This window comes from Procambarus clarkii, chromosome 43 (assembly GCF_040958095.1).
Source record: "Procambarus clarkii isolate CNS0578487 chromosome 43, FALCON_Pclarkii_2.0, whole genome shotgun sequence".
Lineage (NCBI taxonomy): Eukaryota > Metazoa > Arthropoda > Malacostraca > Decapoda > Cambaridae > Procambarus > Procambarus clarkii.
Window position 1 is genome coordinate 12,162,535 of NC_091192.1, and position 18,417 is coordinate 12,180,951.

An 18,417-nucleotide genomic window follows, 5' to 3' on the forward strand; every position below is an offset into this window, starting at 1 on the left:
AATATTCCTGTCGATCCGTCACCAGAGACCACCAGACCTTGGATCTAAACCTTCCAGATGCAAGTTTTCTTTCAGTTTCGGATTCCCATCTGGAATGGAAAAGTATCTCTCTTTCTCTCTTGCTCAGTCTCTCTATCTTTCGAATCCATGGTTAAATAAATAAGTAGAAATAATAAGTATAGGAAGAATGGTCTCCCCGAAATGGACTTCCTAGACAATGCTCCCTCCCTTAACATGATAAAAGCCCTAGTGGCCAGCAATATTATCAGCACTCCCTTAACTGGTACTAACTCCCAACAAGGGCATGGACCGACAAATACAGAAACCCTCACTGAGTCAGAGGAAAATGAAACAACACGAGCAACCACCACCAATGAACCCCAAAGGGGGCCTATAATCACGCAAGCACCAGAGGAGACAACAAGTAGAGAATACCGATGAGGTAAGTGACGCAGCTCACGGGCACACACAGTGGGCATCAATGCTTACCACACACCAACTGACAATGCTGTAGACTCACACTCACACACACCCAAAAAAAAAATCCCAGTCAAGATCGAATTCTTCTCAACAAACAAGACCCAAAAGACCCTGCAGGAGCGTATACACACTCAACAAATACAATTCCAACACGACATTCCCGGAGTGTGTACGAGTGAAGTCAACGAATACATAATGTCGCAAGCTTTCAGCCAAGCTCCCCAAACCATTGAGCAGATAAGCAGCAATAAGTTTAACACAATGCACAATGGATACGTATCGATCTCAAAATATCTTCGAGGTGGAAGAGACCCATCAGTTTCAACATAGCCATCCAGTCATTAGCAATAATTCAACACAATGTTCTAAGCTGGACTCCGCACAGAACATTGGAACTTGGCAACTTGTACAGAGAAATATACCCGGATATAATACTCATTAACAGCCATGGGAAAAAGGAAAGTGAGATGATAAAGATCTTCAATTACAAAATTTACCAGGTCAACAGAGCTGGCCAGGCCAACGATGGAGCGGCAATTGCTGTAAGGAGAAATATTCCACACAAAATTGTAGATAATTTTGAAAACTTCCTGGCAATTGAACTCCAAACTACGAAAGGTATAATCTTCATAGGAACATGTTACCAACCACCAAGACGACCTTACCTTCCCTGCCAGACGCCATGACACTCACCAGAAGGAACAGACCTGCCTACTTCCTGGGAGATCTGAACGCCAAGCACACAACACTGGGACATGGAAGGAACAACCAGGCAGGAGAAGCCATCCACAATATGATAAGGTACGGATATCTAATCCACCTGGGCCCAGACTTCCCAACTTACGTCAGACAAGGCCACAGTGGTAAACCAGACATAATACTGTCAAACAACCACCACTTCCTAAACACCTGCATAGAAAGGGGCCCTGTGAGCACAAGCGACCACCTACCAATATTAATAACGCTATCAACTACCCGGATTCAGAAACCCTCACAACATAGACTTCAATACACTAAAGCTGACTGGGAGGCGTTCAGCAGCAGTGTACAGGAAATCAGTGTCACAGATTTTAATGCAAAGGAAACATCATACATAAACACAGAGCTAAATACATGGATTAGAGCCGGTCGGCTTAATGGAGCCGGTCGGCCGAGCGGACAGCACGCTGGACTTGTGATCCTGGGTTCGATCCCAGGCGCCGGCGAGAAACAATGGGCAGAGTTTCTTTCACCCTATGCCCCTGTTACCTAGCAGTAAAATAGGTACCTGGGTGTTTGTCAGCTGTCACGGGCTGCTTTCTGGGGGTGGAGGCCTGGTGGAGGCCTGGTCGAGGACCGGGCCGCGGGGACACTAAAAAGCCCCGAAATCATCTCAAGATAACCTCAAGATATCATATCCCCCGTAGCTGAGGCGCTCACAACACTGCAAACCACATATAACAATCTCCTATAACTCATAACACACAATGGGTGGACGGACGAGTGCAAAAGACTACAAACGGAACTACAAGATGAGCTGCAAGACTTATGCAAAACTGAGTACACAAAAACAATGGAATGACCTAATAGGCCAAATTCAAGTTGAGTACAGAAACCCAGGAATGTTCTGGAAAAAAAATAAAAACCCTGATGGGAAACTCATCCGGGGAAACACCCTACATAAAAGACGCCTCAGGAAATAAACTCTATGAGGAGAGAGAGAAAACAAGAACAGGAATTCAGGAAGTTCTTGGAAAAAATATTCAGGATAAACCCGGGAGAAAATGTAAACTTTTGTCCCATTAATGAAACTTAATGGTAAATTACAACTCACGTCGATAACAGAGCTGCAGCACTACTCCCGACGCAAACAATAGACCTTAACAACATACGCGATGACTGCCACCTTATGAAGCACATAACCAATGGAGAGGTTCATAAAACAATTATGGGTTTCAAGAACAAGGCGCCGGGCAACAGCCAGATAAATAAGATGGTATTATCCAACCTACCAGTGATTGCACTCCATCAATACACAAGTATAATAAATGCAGCTCTTGCATCTGGACTATTCCCCACATACTTCAAGAATGCCACAACAAGATTAATCCCCAAGCCAGGGAAACCCCCAACCCAAACTGAAAATTACAGGCCAATTTCCCTTCTCGAAGTACCAGGCAAAATATTTGAAAAAGTAATCAATCAGAGACTTGGGAAGTACATGGAAGAGGAAGGGAAGTATAACACCAGGCAGCATGGTTTTAGAAACCGCAGAGGGGCCCATACAGCTATAGCCCTGATCTACCAGCATATAGCCAACGCAGTGTCGAAAAAAGATCAGTGTAATATAGTGCTTAGAGACGTTTCGGAAGCCTTCGACAAAGTGTGGCACACAGGCCTAAAATATAAGATATCTGAGCTAGGGCTTCCTGAGAGATTTACTGCTACTCTCTGCAGCTTTATAGACAATAGAACTGCTAGGCTCAATATCAGCAGCTACTTGGGCGACATAATAGAACTGAAAAATGGAGTACCACAAGGAAGCTGCCTCTCCCCCACTCTATTCAACATATATCCAGCTGACCTGCCCCAACCCCAACATGGAGAATACATCACATACGCTGACGATGTCACCCAAATAATATGCCAACCGGGTCCATCTAAGCCGCTACTAGCCAACAAGACCAAGGCAGCAATTGAAATCATAAATAACTTTGAGAAGCAATGGAAAAAAAGGCACAAATAGATAAATTCCAGTAATACACATTGCGAAAAGAAACCCAGACCCCATTATCCTTGAAAACTGCCCGATCCAATATGTGGAGGTAGGCAGAATACTGGCAATCACGATCAATAGAACAGGGATAAAAATTCACGTAAGGGACCGACTAAATAGAGCCAAAGCAGCCTTAAGAAAACTGAGGAGATTCCGAAGCTTCAGTACAAACATTCAGATAAACCTAGAAAAGGCTCTTGTTCGGCAGCATCTAGACTATCTCCCAGTCCCACTATACACCATAAAGAAAGCTAACATGCAAAAACTGCAAGCAGCTTAAAACAAGGCGCTAAGGAGAGCAGCAAAACACCGTCCACCATATGATCAGACAATCCAGGAGCTCCATGAACTCCTGAATATACAGCCACTTAACATCAGACTGCAGCACCAAGCCATCAGGGTGTGGAACACCATCCTCAAGTTAAAAGACCCACAGCTGGTGGTCCAAGATGAGACGCCCCGCTCCCACAGCTGGTGACCCAAGATGAGACGCCTCACTCCCACAGCTGGTGGCCCAAGATGAGTCGCCCCGCTACCACAGCTGGTGACCTAAGATGAGACGCCCCACTCCCACAGCTGGTGGCCCAAGATGAGACGCCCCACTCCCACAGCTGGTGGCCCAAGATGAGACGCCCCGCTCCCACAGCTGGTGACCCAAGATGAGACGCCCCGCTCCCACAGCTGGTGACCCAAGATGAGACACCCCGCTCCCACAGCTGGTGACCCAAGATGAGACGCCCCACTCCCACAGCTGGTGACCCAAGATGAGACGCCCCGCTCCCACAGCTGGTGACCCAAGATGAGACGCCCCACTCCCACAGCTGGTGACCCAAGATGAGACACCCCGCTCCCACAGCTGGTGACCCAAGATGAGACGCCCCACTCCCACAGCTGGTGACCCAAGATGAGACGCCCCACTCCCACAGCTGGTGGCCCAAGATGAGACGCCCCACTCCCACAGCTGGTGGCCCAAGATGAGACGCCCCGCTCCCACAGCTGGTGAGCCAAGATGAGACGCCCCGCTCCCATAGCGGGTGACCCAAGATGAGACACCTCACTCCCACTGCTGGTGGCCCAAGATGAGACGCTCCACTCCCACAGCTGGTGGCCCAAGATAAGACGCACCGCTCCCACAGCTGGTGACCCAAGATGACACGCCCCACTCCCACAGCTGGTGGCAAAAAATGAGACGCCCCGCTCCCACAGCTGGTGGCCCAAGATGAGACGCCCCGCTTCCACAGCTGGTGGCCGGAGATGAGACGCCCCGCTCCAACAGCTGGTGGCCCAAGAGCCTCGATTTATTAGATGAAAACCCAGCCCCCCAGTACATAATTCCCAGATGAAATACTGACCGGAAATCCTTCCCCCAATAATTGGAAAAATTGAGTATGTATGTTTTATATGTGTATAGTTGTGTGTGTGTGTGTGTGTGTGTGTGTGTGTGTGTGTGTGTGTGTGTGTGTGTGTGTGTGTGTGTGTGTGTGTGTGTGTGTGTGTGTGTGTACTCACCTATATGTGCTTGCAGGATCGAGCATTGACTCTTGGATCCCGCCTTTCGAGCATCGGTTGTTTACAGCAATGACTCCTGTCCCATTTCCCTATCATACCTGGTTTTAAAATTATGAATAGTATTTGCTTCCACAACCTGTTCCTGAAGTGCATTCCATTTCCCCACTACTCTCACGCTAAAAGAAAACTTCCTAACATCTCTGTGACTCATCTGAGTTTCAAGCTTCCATCCATGTCCTCTCGTTCTGTTACTATTTCGTGTGAACATTTCGTCTATGTCCACTCTGTCAATTCCTCAACCCGTTCTCGCAAATTCGTAAAGTCAATATTGACTTATTAACTACGTGCATAGGTGATATACTAAACATAATAGATACCCTTAAAAAGATTCATAGAAAACACCGACCTTACCTAACTTTGTTAGTATCTTAAGATAAGCATCTTATTGCTTCGTAATTACAATTATTACTTAACCTATACCTATTATAGGTTAGGTAATAATTGTAATTACGAAGCAATAAGATGCTTATCTTAACATACTAAGTAGGTTAGGTAAGGTCGGTGTTTTCTATGAATCTTTTTAAGGGTATCTATTATGTTAAGTATGTCACCTATGCACATATTTAGTAAGTCAATATTGACTTATTAAATTTGCGAGAACGGGTTGCAATTCCTCTGAGTATCTTATACGTTCCTATCATGTCCCCCCTCTCCCTTCTTCTTTCTAGTGTCGTAAGGCACAGTTCCCTCAGGCGCTCTTCATACCCCATCCCTCGTAGCTCTGGGACGAGTCTCGTTGCAAACCTCTGAACCTTTTCCAGTTTCATTATATGCTTCTTCAGATGGGGACTCCATGATGAGGCGGCATACTCTAAGACTGGCCTTACGTAGGCAGTGTAAAGCGCCCTAAATGCCTCCTTACTTAGGTTTCTGAATGATGTTCTAACTTTTGCCAGTGTAGAGTACGCTGCTGTCGTTATCCTATTAATATGTGCCTCAGGAGATAGATTAGGTGTTACGTCCACCCCCAGGTCTCTTTCACGCGTCGTTACAGGTAGGCTGTTCCCCTTCATTGTGTACTGTCCCTTTGGTCTCCTATCTCCTAGTCCCATTTCCATAACTTTACATGTGTGTGTGTGTGTGTGTGTGTGTGTGTGTGTGTGTGTGTGTGTGTGTGTGTGTGTGTGTGTGTATATGTATGTATGTATGTATGTATGTATGTATATATATATATATATATATATATATATATATATATATATATATATATATATGTCGTACCTAGTAGCCAGAACGCACTTCTCAGCCTACTATGCATGGCGCGATTTGCCTAATAAGCCAAGTTTTCCTGAATTAATATATTTTCTCTAATCTTTTTCTTATGAAATGATAAAGCTACCCATTTCATTATGTATAAGGTCAGTTTTTTTTATTGCAGTTAAAATTAACGTAGATATATGACCGAACCTAACCAACCCTACCTAACCTAACCTAACCTATCTTCATAGGTTAGGTTTGGTTAGGTAGCCGAAAAAGTTAGGTTAGGTTAGGTTAGGTAGGTTAGGTAGTCGAAAAACAATTAATTCATGAAAACTTGGCTTATTAGGCAAATTGGGCCTTGCACATTAGGCTGAGAAGTGCGTTCTGGCTACTAGGTACGACATATATATATTTATATATATATATAGATATATATATATATATATATATAACTGAAAACTCACACCCCAGAAGTGACTCGAACCCATACTCCCAGAAGCAACGCAACTGGTATGTACAAGACGCCTTAATCCACTTGACCATCACGACCGGACTAATGAGGTGATAGCCGAGGCTATTTGAACCACCCCACCGCCGGCACTCGGATAGTTATCTTGGGCATAGCATTTTACCAAATCACCTCATTCTTTGGGGCAACACGTGAGGAACACAAATGCGAACAAGCCTGAATGGTCCCCAGGACATATGCAACTGAAAACTCACACCCCAGAAGTGACTCGAACCCATACTCCCAGAAGCAACGCAACTGGTATGTACAAGACGCCTTAATCCACTTGACCATCACGACCGGACTAATGAGGTGATAGCCGAGGCTATTTGAACCACCCCACCGCCGGCACTCGGATAGTTATCTTGGGCATAGCATTTTACCAAATCACCTCATTCCTCACGTGTTGCCCCAAAGAATGAGGTGAATGAGGTGATAATGTTGTTGTCTTGCCTATATACTGAGTTCTTTGAGGCTTACAGTCCCCAAGTGGGCATTTGAAGGCATAGACGACGTTGGTCTCTTTTAAAGCGTTCTGCTTTGTGTCTGGAGAGTTTCTCATGAGTAGGCTGGCCGTTTTCTTGGTTTTATAGTAAATCGTCAGTAGTATCTTCTGATTTTTGTCTGTAGGGATAACGTTTCTATTAACAATGTCTTTCAGGACCCTTTCCTCCGTTTTATGAGCTGTGGAAAAGAAGTTCCTGTAAAATAGTCTAATATGGGGTATAGGTGTTGTGTTAGTTGTCTCTTCAGAGGTTGCATGGCGTTTCACCTTCCTTCTTATAATGTCTTCGACGAAACCATTGGAGAAGCCATTGTTGACTAGGACCTGCCTTACCATACAGAGTTAATTTTTACAGGATTTTTTTTACAGAATTTTACAGGAACTTCTTTTCCACAGCTCTAGATCTAAGAACCGTGAGAGAGCACTGAAACTAAGGGGCTGATGAAGAGGTATTGGGCTCAGGGATTGAGTTAAGGAGACCTGGCCAAGGGGTGGAATGTATGACTTAGGTTAATGAGCCGGTCGGCCGAGCGGACAGCACGCTGGACTTGTGATCCTGGGTTCGATCCCAGGCGCCGGCGAGAAACAATGGGCAGAGTTTCTTTCACCCTATGCCCCTGTTACCTAGCAGTAAAATAGGTACCTGGGTGTTAGTCAGCTGTCACGGGCTGCTTTCTGGGGGTGGAGGCCTGGTCGAGGACCGGGCCGCGGGGACACTAAAAAGCCACGAAATCATCTCAAGATAACCTCAAAAAGGGGGGAAGGCTCAAACGTGGGACTAAGACCGAGACCTGTGACTTAGGGATGCAAAAGGTGTACTCGATGGCGCAGTGGTAATACACTCGCCCAGCTCTTCACCAGCGATTTGGGATGGGTTCGTATCCTGACCAGGGAAGGTCGACCGGGAACCAATCCTTAACTGTACGTCTCTGTTCACCCAGCAGTGAATGGGTACCTGGTTGTTAAACGATTTGGCGGGTCGTATTCCAGGGAAAATTAGGCTCAAGGACCTGCCTGAAACGCTGTGCGTGTTGGTGGCTGTACAAGAATGTAGGAACTCTTTGTATACATAAATAAATAAAAAAAGACAGACTAGGAGTTGGGACTTGGACTGGGGTCTGTGAGAGAGGGCTGGGACTGGAGTCTGTGAGAGAGGGCTGGGACTGGGGTCTGTGAGAGAGGGCTGGGACTGGAGTCTGTGAGAGAGGGCTGGGACTGGGGTCTGTGAGAGAGGGCTGGGACTGGGGTCTGTGAGAGAGGGCTGGGACTGGGGGTCTGTGAGAGAAGGCTGGGACTGGGGTCTGTGAGAGAGGGCTGGGACAGGGGTCTGTGAGAGAGGGCTGGGACTGGGGATCTGTGAGAGAGGGCTGGGACTGGGGTCTGTGAGAGAGGGCTGGGACTGGGGTCTGTGAGAGAGGGCTGGGACTGGGGTCTGTGAGAGGGCTGGGACTGGGGTCTGTGAGAGAGCTGGGACTGGGGTCTGTGAGAGAGGGCTGGGACTGGGGTCTGTGAGAGAGGGCTGGGACTGGGGTCTGTGAGAGAGGGCTGGGACTGGGGTCTGTGAGAGAGGGCTGGGACTGGGGTCTGTGAGAAAGGGCTGGGACTGGGGTCTGTGAGAGAGGGCTGGGACTGGGGTCTGTGAGAGAGGGCTGGGACTGGGGTCTGTGAGAGGGGGCTGCGACTGGGGTCTGTGAGAGAGGGCTGCGACTGGGGTCTGTGAGAGGGCTGGGACTGGGGTCTGTGAGAGGGGGCTGCGACTGGGGTCTGTGAGAGGGGGCTGCGACTGGGGTCTGTGAGAGAGGGCTGAGACTGGGGTCTGTGAGAGAGGGCTGGGACTGGGGTCTGTGAGAGAGGGCTGGGACTGGGGTCTGTGAGAGGGGGCTGCGACTGGGGTCTGTGAGAGAGGGCTGGAACTGGGGTCTGTGAGAGGGGGCTGCGACTGGGGTCTGTGGGAGAGGGCTGGGACTGGGGTCTGTGAGAGAGGGCTGGGACTGGGGTCTGTGAGAGAGGGCTGGGACTGAGGTCTGTGAGAGGGGGCTGCGACTGGGGAACTGTGAGAGAGGGCTGGAACTGAGAGATTCATGTAAGTACTGCGGCTGAGGGCTGTAGATAAGAACTCTCCCTAAGAAATGTAACGTCAAGTAATAGCCTTGAAAAGTGCAGTGACAAGACACAAGTTGATTCTCCCGTTATGTTATACATAACTGCACAACCCGCACTTGGTGAAGCAACCCTTGAGAGTTGCACAGTCTTGTTCATGACATCTACTTCATGACGGCCTCAAACACTGTTCTACACGAATGATGTCAAACAGTAAGTGCGTGGCATTCCAGGTGAAGTGATAAATTAGATTTTTACATGGTTGAGTTAATAGCGAAGTAGCCTGCTTAGTCAGCTCACAACCTAGAGATCCCGGCTTCAAATCCCACGGAAGGACAGACCTTTAGGCATGTTTCCTTTCACCTGATACCTCTATTAACCTAGTAGTGACCTAGCATCCGAGAGTTAAACACATATTGAAGGTTGTATCCTGGTTAAGGTGACCTCGATAAGCCGAACCGGTTCTCTGTCTCAGACAGGAATAACAATATGAAGTCAACTCACTGTCGGTCAACTGTGGTCAGGACCGTAGGTATTAACCCAGGTTCTCTATCTTCGTTATAGACTGGTGCTTAAACCATGTGTAGTGGTTTAACACTAGCACACTGCGTGACGGCACCGTACGCCATGGGTCATTTTGTATTGCAACAATGACTGAGAACAGCAGAACCATATTATATACTTGGTGTGTGTATTCACCTAGTTGTGTTTGCGGGAGTTGAGCTTTGTGTATTCACCTAGTTGTGTTTGTGGGAGTTGAGCTTTGCTCTTTCGGCCCGCCTCTCAACTGTCAATCAACTGTTTACTAACTACTACCTAGGTTTCAAGTTCATGTCGACTAAGACTTTTTGTCCGATGGTGCCCATGTAGAAGTTCGCAAACAGGACACCTAGGGGAGAACCCATGGCGACTCCATCTACTTGCTTATACATGTGCCCATCCGGGCTCAAGAAGGGTGCCTCTTTAGTACAAGCTTAGAGTAGTTTCCTTAGAATGTTTTCTGATATGTGAAGAGGAGTACAGGCCGGATCACGATACACTCTGTCCGCTATCATCCCGATTGTTTCATCCACAGGTACGTTGGTAAACAGTGATTCTACGTCCAACGAGGCTCCCTGTGGCCCGTGTTCCCCGCAGTAAGTCAACAAATTCCTTTGGAGACTTCAGGCTGAAGGCGCAAGGGACATAAGGAGTCAGCAAGCCGTTGAGTCCCTTCGCCAGTCTGTACATGGGTGTGGGTATCTAGCTGATGATTGGCCGAAGTGGGTTTCCAGGCTTGTGTGTCTTGACATTTCCATAGTCGACATGAACTTGAAACCGGTCATATACTGCAGGTATGTTGACGACATTTTTACACAGGTACCTGATGTCAGACATCTGCAGGAGCTGAAAGAGGCAGTTGAGCAGAATTCTGTGTTGCGTTTCACTTACGAGATGGAGAAGAATGGGAAGCTGCCCTTTCTAGATGTAACAGTCATGGAAAGGAGCGGAGGTTTCCACACTGCAGTCTACACTAAGGAAACAAACATAGGAATGTGCCTCAAGCCAACAGTGACTGCCCAGACAGGTACAAGAGGAGTGTTGTTAACGCTTATGTCGACCGTGCTCTCAGCCACAGCTCAGGATGGAAGGAAGTCGATGAAGGGTAAGGCAGGTCCTAGTCAACAACGGCTTCTCCAATGGTTTCGTTGAAGACATCATAAAAAGAAAGGTGAAACGCCATGAAACCTCTGAAGAGTCAACTACCACAACATCTGTACCCCCTATTAGACTATTTTACAAGGAACTTCTTTTCTACAACTCATAAAACGGAGGAAAGGGTCCTGAAAGATATTGATAATAGGAACGTTATCCCTACAGACAAAAATCAGAAGATACAATTGACGATTTACTATAAAACCAAAAAAACGGCCAAACTACTCATGAAAAACTCTCAAGACACAAAGCAAAACGCCTTAAAGGAGACCAAAGTCGTCTATGTCTTCAAATGCCCACTTGAGGACTGTAAGCCCCAACGAACTCAGTACATAGGCAAGACAACATCTCTTTCCAGGCGATTAACAATGCATAAGCAACAGGGCTCCATTAAGGAACATATAATCTCTTCCCACAACCAGACCATCACCAGAGAAGTCTTAACAGCACAGAAATCATCGATAGATACAATAGCAGACGGCTCGACATCTGCGAGGCACTACACATCAAAAAGTCAACACCAGCAATCAACAGCCAATTAATGCACAACTATATTCTACCCACTTCAAGACTCCGTACCAATATAGAAGCATCATAAGGAAGTATGGGCCAATAGGCCCTTTGCAGTTACTTCCATTCTTATGCTCTCATATATCCAATTAATACCCATTGCTCCGTGTTCAGTCTTGTGTTTGTCAAAAGTTTGTTCACCTCATCCAAAACTGTTGCAATATATCACCTCATCCAAGTGCGAGTATATAAGACGGATAAGCTGTTTAGTGTTTGCATAAGTAAAGCTCTGTTTAGTGTTTTCAGGTTACAGTTGTGTGTGTAAACTAAAGTCTTTGAAAATGTAATAAGTTATTATGAAACGCGTTCAAGCGTTGCGTTGCGTCAGACTGGAAATAAAAATGAATTTTGGAGAATTGATTTTTCAATTACCATCGACAGTAAAAAGAAACATAAGAAATATTGAGAAAATTCGTGTTAGAATTATTAATCTTACTTTTTCGGTCATATTTAACACACACTTTATATATATATATATATATATATATATATATATATATATATATATATATATATATATATATATATATAACTGAAAACTCACACCCCAGAAGTGACTCGAACCCATACTCCCAGAAGCAACGCATCTGGTATGTACAAGACGCCTTAATCCACTTGACCATCACGACCGGACATAATGAGGTGATAGCCGAGGCTATTTGAACCACCCCACCGCCGGCACTCGGATAGTTATCTTGGGCATAGCATTTTACCAAATCACCTCATTCTTTGGGGCAACACGTGAGGAACACAAATGCGAACAAGCCTGAATGGTCCCCAGGACATATGCAACTGAAAACTCACACCCCAGAAGTGACTCGAACCCATACTCCCAGAAGCAACGCATCTGGTATGTACAAGACGCCTTAATCCACTTGACCATCACGACCGGACATAATGAGGTGATAGCCGAGGCTATTTGAACCACCCCACCGCCGGCACTCGGATAGTTATCTTGGGCATAGCATTTTACCAAATCACCTCATTCTTTGGGGCAACACGTGAGGAACACAAATGCGAACAAGCCTGAATGGTCCCCAGGACATATGCAACTGAAAACTCACACCCCAGAAGTGACTCGAACCCATACTCCCAGAAGCAACGCATCTGGTATGTACAAGACGCCTTAATCCACTTGACCATCACGACCGGACATAATGAGGTGATAGCCGAGGCTATCTCAATTTTCTCAATATTTCTTATGTTTCTTTTTACTGTCGATGGTAATTGAAAAATCAATTCTCCAAAATTCATTTTTATTTCCATACTTCTGGGAGTATGGGTTCGAGTCACTTCTGGGGTGTGAGTTTTCAGTTGCATATGTCCTGGGGACCATTCAGGCTTGTTCGCATTTGTGTTCCTCACGTGTTGCCCCAAAGAATGAGGTGATTTGGTAAAATGCTATGCCCAAGATAACTATCCGAGTGCCGGCGGTGGGGTGGTTCAAATAGCCTCGGCTATCACCTCATTATGTCCGGTCGTGATGGTCAAGTGGATTAAGGCGTCTTGTACATACCAGATGCGTTGCTTCTGGGAGTATGGGTTCGAGTCACTTCTGGGGTGTGAGTTTTCAGTTGCATATGTCCTGGGGACCATTCAGGCTTGTTCGCATTTGTGTTCCTCACGTGTTGCCCCAAAGAATGAGGTGATTTGGTAAAATGCTATGCCCAAGATAACTATCCGAGTGCCGGCGGTGGGGTGGTTCAAATAGCCTCGGCTATCACCTCATTATGTCCGGTCGTGATGGTCAAGTGGATTAAGGCGTCTTGTACATACCAGATGCGTTGCTTCTGGGAGTATGGGTTCGAGTCACTTCTGGGGTGTGAGTTTTCAGTTGCATATGTCCTGGGGACCATTCAGGCTTGTTCGCATATATATATATATATATATATATATATATATATATATATACACATATATATATATACATATATATATATATATACATATATATATATATATATATAGACATATATATATATATATATATATATATATATATATATATATATATATATATATATATATATATATATATATATATATATATATATATATATATATATATATATATATATAGTTAGGTGTTGGCTTCACATTTATAAAGAACTCGTTTGGATCATTGACGTGCAATGTTTAGGATTTCATTAAAAACAGAATCGTACTGAAGCCTCAGTATTTCACTCGGTAATTTGTTGTCATCTGATAAAGTTTCATCACCCTTGCACAATGAATGATATAGTTTTTGTTCTAAATTGTGCATAGAAGCAAAAGTATTTTGGATTCCTCTCTATTTACTTATGTCATTTTGCTCTCTTTGCCTCTCCTGGATGTTAAATGATTCCAACTTTTTGCTCGGTAGTTTCCGTTTCTCCACACAGCGTTTTTTGTCATTTTTAGGATAAAGTTTGGCCGTTTAAGATGTTCTACAATTTGTTTTCGTGAGGTGTGGTGGGGCAGCCGCAGCTACCTGCTACAGGAAACACCCGCCGCTGTTTACATCTCTATTGTAACCCATCACCAATGGTTAATAAACAAAACAAACAAAAATTATTATACAAAAAAATCTTTGTAATTCCTTAAAGATGTAGAAAATTCCCATAACCAAAAGTGTATTATCAAATTCCTTCTGGAAATCAATTGTTAAAAATAACAGTATAGGCAACTATGCAAGCTAAGGATTACTGTAACATTGAAAAACCTAACTTTCTCTAGCTAGGGACTTTCACTGTTGCTCACGTGAGACTTTCTTCACAAGTTTGGCCGGGCGCAAGAACCAGATCTGTGTACCGGGGCCACAGAGACTCCTGCTCCTCACCCCTTACTATAAACTTTCTCTGAGGTCCTCAGGTGGACCCTCGTTAACCTGTACTGAACTGGTCTTATTCACACCAAGGTGAGGCTCTTGAGGCTACTCTACTTTCTTTCACGTGAACTATTGGAGGATTAGGTAGTGGAGGAGGAGGTAGTAAGGAGGAGCAGGCAGTGGAGGAGCAGGCAGTGGAGGAGCAAGCAGTGGAGGAGCAGTAGTGGAGGAGCAGGCAGTGGCGGAGCAGGTAGTGAAGGAGCAGGTAGTGGAGGAGCAGGTAGTGGAGGAGCAGGTAGTGGAGCAGGCAGTGGAGGAGCAGGTAGTGGAGGAGCAGTAGTGGAGGAGCAGGCAGTGGAGGAGCAGTAGTGGAGCAGGCAGTGGAGGAGCAGGCAGTGGAGAAGCAGGCAGTGGAGGAGCAGGTAGTGGAGGAGCAGGTAGTGGAGGAGCAGGCAGTGAAGGAGCAGTAGTGGAGGAGCAGGCAGTGGAGGAGCAGGCAGTGGAGGAGCAGGCAGTGAAGGAGCAGGTAGTGGAGGAGCAGGCAGTGGAGGAGCAGTAGTGAAGGAGCAGGTAGTGGAGGAGCAGGCAGTGGAGGAGCAGGCAGTGGAGGAGCAGGCAGTGGAGGAGCAGGTAGTGGAGGAGCAGGCAGTGGAGGAGCAGTAGTGGAGCAGGCAGTGGAGGAGCAGGCAGTGGAGGAGCAGGCAGTGGAGGAGCAGGTAGTGGAGGAGCAGGCAGTAAAGGAGCAGGTAGTGGAGGAGCAGGCAGTGGAGGAGCAGGTAGTGGAGGAGCAGGTAGTGGAGGAGCAGGCAGTGGAGGAGCAGGTAGTGGAGGAGCAGGCAGTGAAGGAGCAGGCAGTGGAGGAGCAGGTAGTGAAGGAGCAGGCAGTGGAGGAGCAGGCAGTGGAGGAGCAGGCAGTGAAGGAGCAGGTAGTGGAGGAGCAGGTAGTGGAGGAGCAGGCAGTGGAGGAGCAGGTAGTGGAGGAGCAGGCAGTGGAAGAGCAGGTAGTGGAGGAGCAGGCAGTGGAGGAGCAGTAGTGGAGGAGCAGGTAGTGGAAGAGCAGGTAGTGGAGGAGCAGGCAGTGAAGGAGCAGGTAGTGGAAGAGCAGGCAGTGGAGGAGCAGGCAGTGGAGGAGCAGTAGTGGAGGAGCAGGCAGTGGAAGAGCAGGTAGTGGAGGAGCAGGCAGTGGAGGAGCAGGCAGTGGAGGAGCAGGCAGTGGAGGAGCAGGTAGTGGAGGAGCAGGCAGTGGAGGAGCAGTAGTGGAGGAGCAGGTAGTGGAGGAGCAGGTAGTGGAGGAGCAGGCAGTGGAGGAGCAGGCAGTGGAGGAGCAGGCAGTGGAGGAGCAGGTAGTGAAGGAGCAGGCAGTGGAGGAGCAGGCAGTGGAGGAGCAGTAGTGGAGCAGGCAGTGGAGGAGCAGGCAGTGGAGGAGCAGGCAGTGGAGGAGCAGGTAGTGGAGGAGCAGGTAGTGGAGGAGCAGGCAGTGAAGGAGCAGGTAGTGGAGGAGCAGGCAGTGGAGGAGCAGGTAGTGGAGGAGCAGGCAGTGGAGGAGCAGGCAGTGGAGGAGCAGGCAGTGGAGGAGCAGGCAGTGGAGGAGCAGTAGTGGAGGAGCAGGCAGTGGAGGAGGAGGCAGTGGAGGAGCAGGCAGTGGAGGAGCAGGCAGTGGAGGAGCAGGCAGTGGAGGAGCAGTAGTGGAGGAGCAGTAGTGGAGGAGCAGGCAGTGGAGGAGCAGGCAGTGGAGGAGCAGGCAGTGGAGGATAAGTAGTGGAGGAGCAGGCAGTGGAGGAGCAGGCAGTGGAGGAGCAGGCAGTGGAGGAGCAGTAGTGGAGGAGCAGGCAGTGGAGGAGCAGGCAGTGGAGGAGCAGTAGTGGAGGAGCAGGCAGTGGAAGAGCAGTAGTGGAGGAGCAGGTAGTGGAGGAGCAGGTAGTGGAGGAGCAGGTAGTGGAGGAGCAGGCAGTGGAGGAGCAGTAGTGGAGGAGCAGGTAGTGGAGGAGCAGGTAGTGGAGGAGCAGGTAGTGAAGGAGCAGGTAGTGGAGGAGCAGGTAGTGGAGGAGCAGTAGTGGAGGAGCAGGTAGTGGAGGAGCAGGCAGTGGAGGAGCAGGTAGTGGAGGAGCAGGCAGTGGAGGAGCAGGTAGTGGAGGAGCAGTAGCGGAGGAGCAGGTAGTGGAGGAGCAGGTAGTGAAGGAGCAGGCAGGGAGGAGCAGGTAGTGGAGGAGCAGTAGTGGAGGAGCAGTAGTGGAGGAGCAGGTAGTGGAGGAGCAGGTAGTGGAGGAGCAGGTAGTGGAAGAGCAGGTAATGGAGGAGCAGGCAGTGAAGGAGCAGTAGTGGAGGAGCAAGCAGTGGAGGAGCAGGTAGTGGAGGAGCAGGTAGTGGAGGAGCAGTAGTGGAGGAGCAGGTAGTGGAGGAGCAGGTAGTGGAGGAGCAGGTAGTGGAGGAGCATTTAGTGGAGGAGCAGGCAGGGGAGGAGCAGGTATTGGAGGGGCAGGCAGTGGAGGAGCAGGTAGTGGAGGAGCATTTAGTGGAGGAGCAGGCAGGGGAGGAGCAGGTAGTGGAGGAGCAGGTATTGGAGGGGCAGGTAGTGGAGGAGCAGGCAGTGGAGGAGCAGGTAGTGGAGGAGCAGGCAGGGGAGGAGCAGGTAGTGGAGGAGCAGGTAGTGGAGGAGCAGGTAGTGGAGGAGCAGGTAGTGGAGGAGCAGGTAGTGGAGGAGCAGGTAGTGGAGGAGCAGGTAGTGGAGGAGCATTTAGTGGAGGAGCAGGCAGGGGAGGAGCAGGTATTGGAGGGGCAGGCAGTGGAGGAGCAGGTAGTGGAGGAGCATTTAGTGGAGGAGCAGGTAGTGGAGGAGCAGGTATTGGAGGGGCAGGTAGTGGAGGAGCAGGCAGTGGAGGAGCAGGTAGTGGAGGAGCAGGCAGGGGAGGAGCAGGTAGTGGAGGAGCAGGTAGTGGAGGAGCAGGTAGTGGAGGAGCAGGTAGTGGAGGAGCAGGCAGGGGAGGAGCAGGTAGTGGAGGAGCAGGTAGTGGAGAAGCAGGCAGTTGAGGAGCCGGTAGTGGAGGAGCAGGTAGTGGAGGAGCAGGTAGTGGAGGAGCAGGTAGTGGAGGAGCAGGCAGGGGAGGAGCAGGTAGTGGAGGAGCAGATAGTGGAGGAGCAGGTATTGGAGGAGCAGATAGTGGAGGAGCAGGTAGTGGAGGAGCAGGTAGTGGAGGAGCAGGTATTAGATAAATGGATTTAAACTTAAATGCATAAAACTGGATTTAAACAGATAAATGGATTTAAACTATTTCACACAGATAGATATATTAGACGAGGAGAGGGAGTAGCCATATATGTTAGGGACAATTTAAAATGTAGTCTCAAAGAGGGAATCAAAACTGAGCCACACACAGAAACTATTTGGATAGAATTAAACGAAAAAGCAAATAATATTATAATAGGTGTTATATATAGGCCACCAAATTTAGACAGAATGGAAGCAAAGCATCTATGGAATGAAATATCTAGAGCATCTAGATCTAACAGTATTTATGTCATGGGTGACTTTAATTTTAGTGGAATAAACTGGGTGAACAAAACAGGGAATAGTGAAGCAGAAGATTTTCTAGAATTAATTGACGATTGCTTTCTTACGCAACACATTAAGGAACCAACGCGGGAAAATAATATTTTAGATTTAGTGTTAACTAACAGGGAAACACAAATTAATGACATCGAAATAGGGAGTGAGCTAGGGAACAGTGATCACAAAGTAATCAGATTTAGCATAGAATGGAATAGACCTGTAGGAGAAAATTCTGTTAAAGTGCCAGATTTTCGAAAAGCTGATTTTAATAGCCTAAGAAATTTTTTGGGTCAAATAGATTGGAAACTCTTGGGTATGGGGTGTGGGCCGGTCTTAGAGCGAGACATGAACCCAGCGATAGGTGACGTTAAAGGGGATTTCGATGTGGATTTAATATATAACTTATTTAAGAATATTCTAAACAAAGCACAGGAACGTAGTATACCATACAAATTGAATAGGTCGAATACTAATGACCCAAAGTGGATAACAAATAATTTAAAGAACCTTATAGGTAAAAAGAGAGCTTGGTACAAAAGGATTAAGAATGGGGAAGTCAGGTTAGAACAGGAATTCATACAACTGGTTAGAAATGTTAAAAAAGAGATTAGGAAAGCAAAAAGAAACTATGAAGTTCGCATAGCAGAGCAAGCGAAGTCAAATCCTAAAGGGTTTTTTTCAG

The 18,417-nt window shown here is 47.5% G+C and overlaps 1 protein-coding gene across 1 annotated transcript; it reads left to right on the forward strand.

Annotated features, from left to right (window-relative positions):
• The first annotated feature begins 437 nt into the window (after positions 1–437).
• On the forward strand, positions 438–17,408 carry LOC138373633 (probable serine/threonine-protein kinase kinX). The gene is made up of 3 exons (XM_069339969.1): positions 438–442; positions 926–1,098; positions 16,534–17,408. Exons 1-3 carry the CDS (start codon positions 438–440, stop codon positions 17,406–17,408), a joined length of 1,053 nt encoding a protein of 350 aa, XP_069196070.1.
• The last annotated feature ends 1,009 nt before the right edge of the window (positions 17,409–18,417 follow it).

Excerpts from the sequence above, each read along its gene's own strand:
- LOC138373633 (XM_069339969.1), top strand. Across the intron at positions 1,099-16,533 it reads TGAACTCCAAACTACGAAAG|GTAGTGGAGGAGCAGGTAGT; the intron begins GTATAATCTTCA and ends GTGGAGGAGCAG.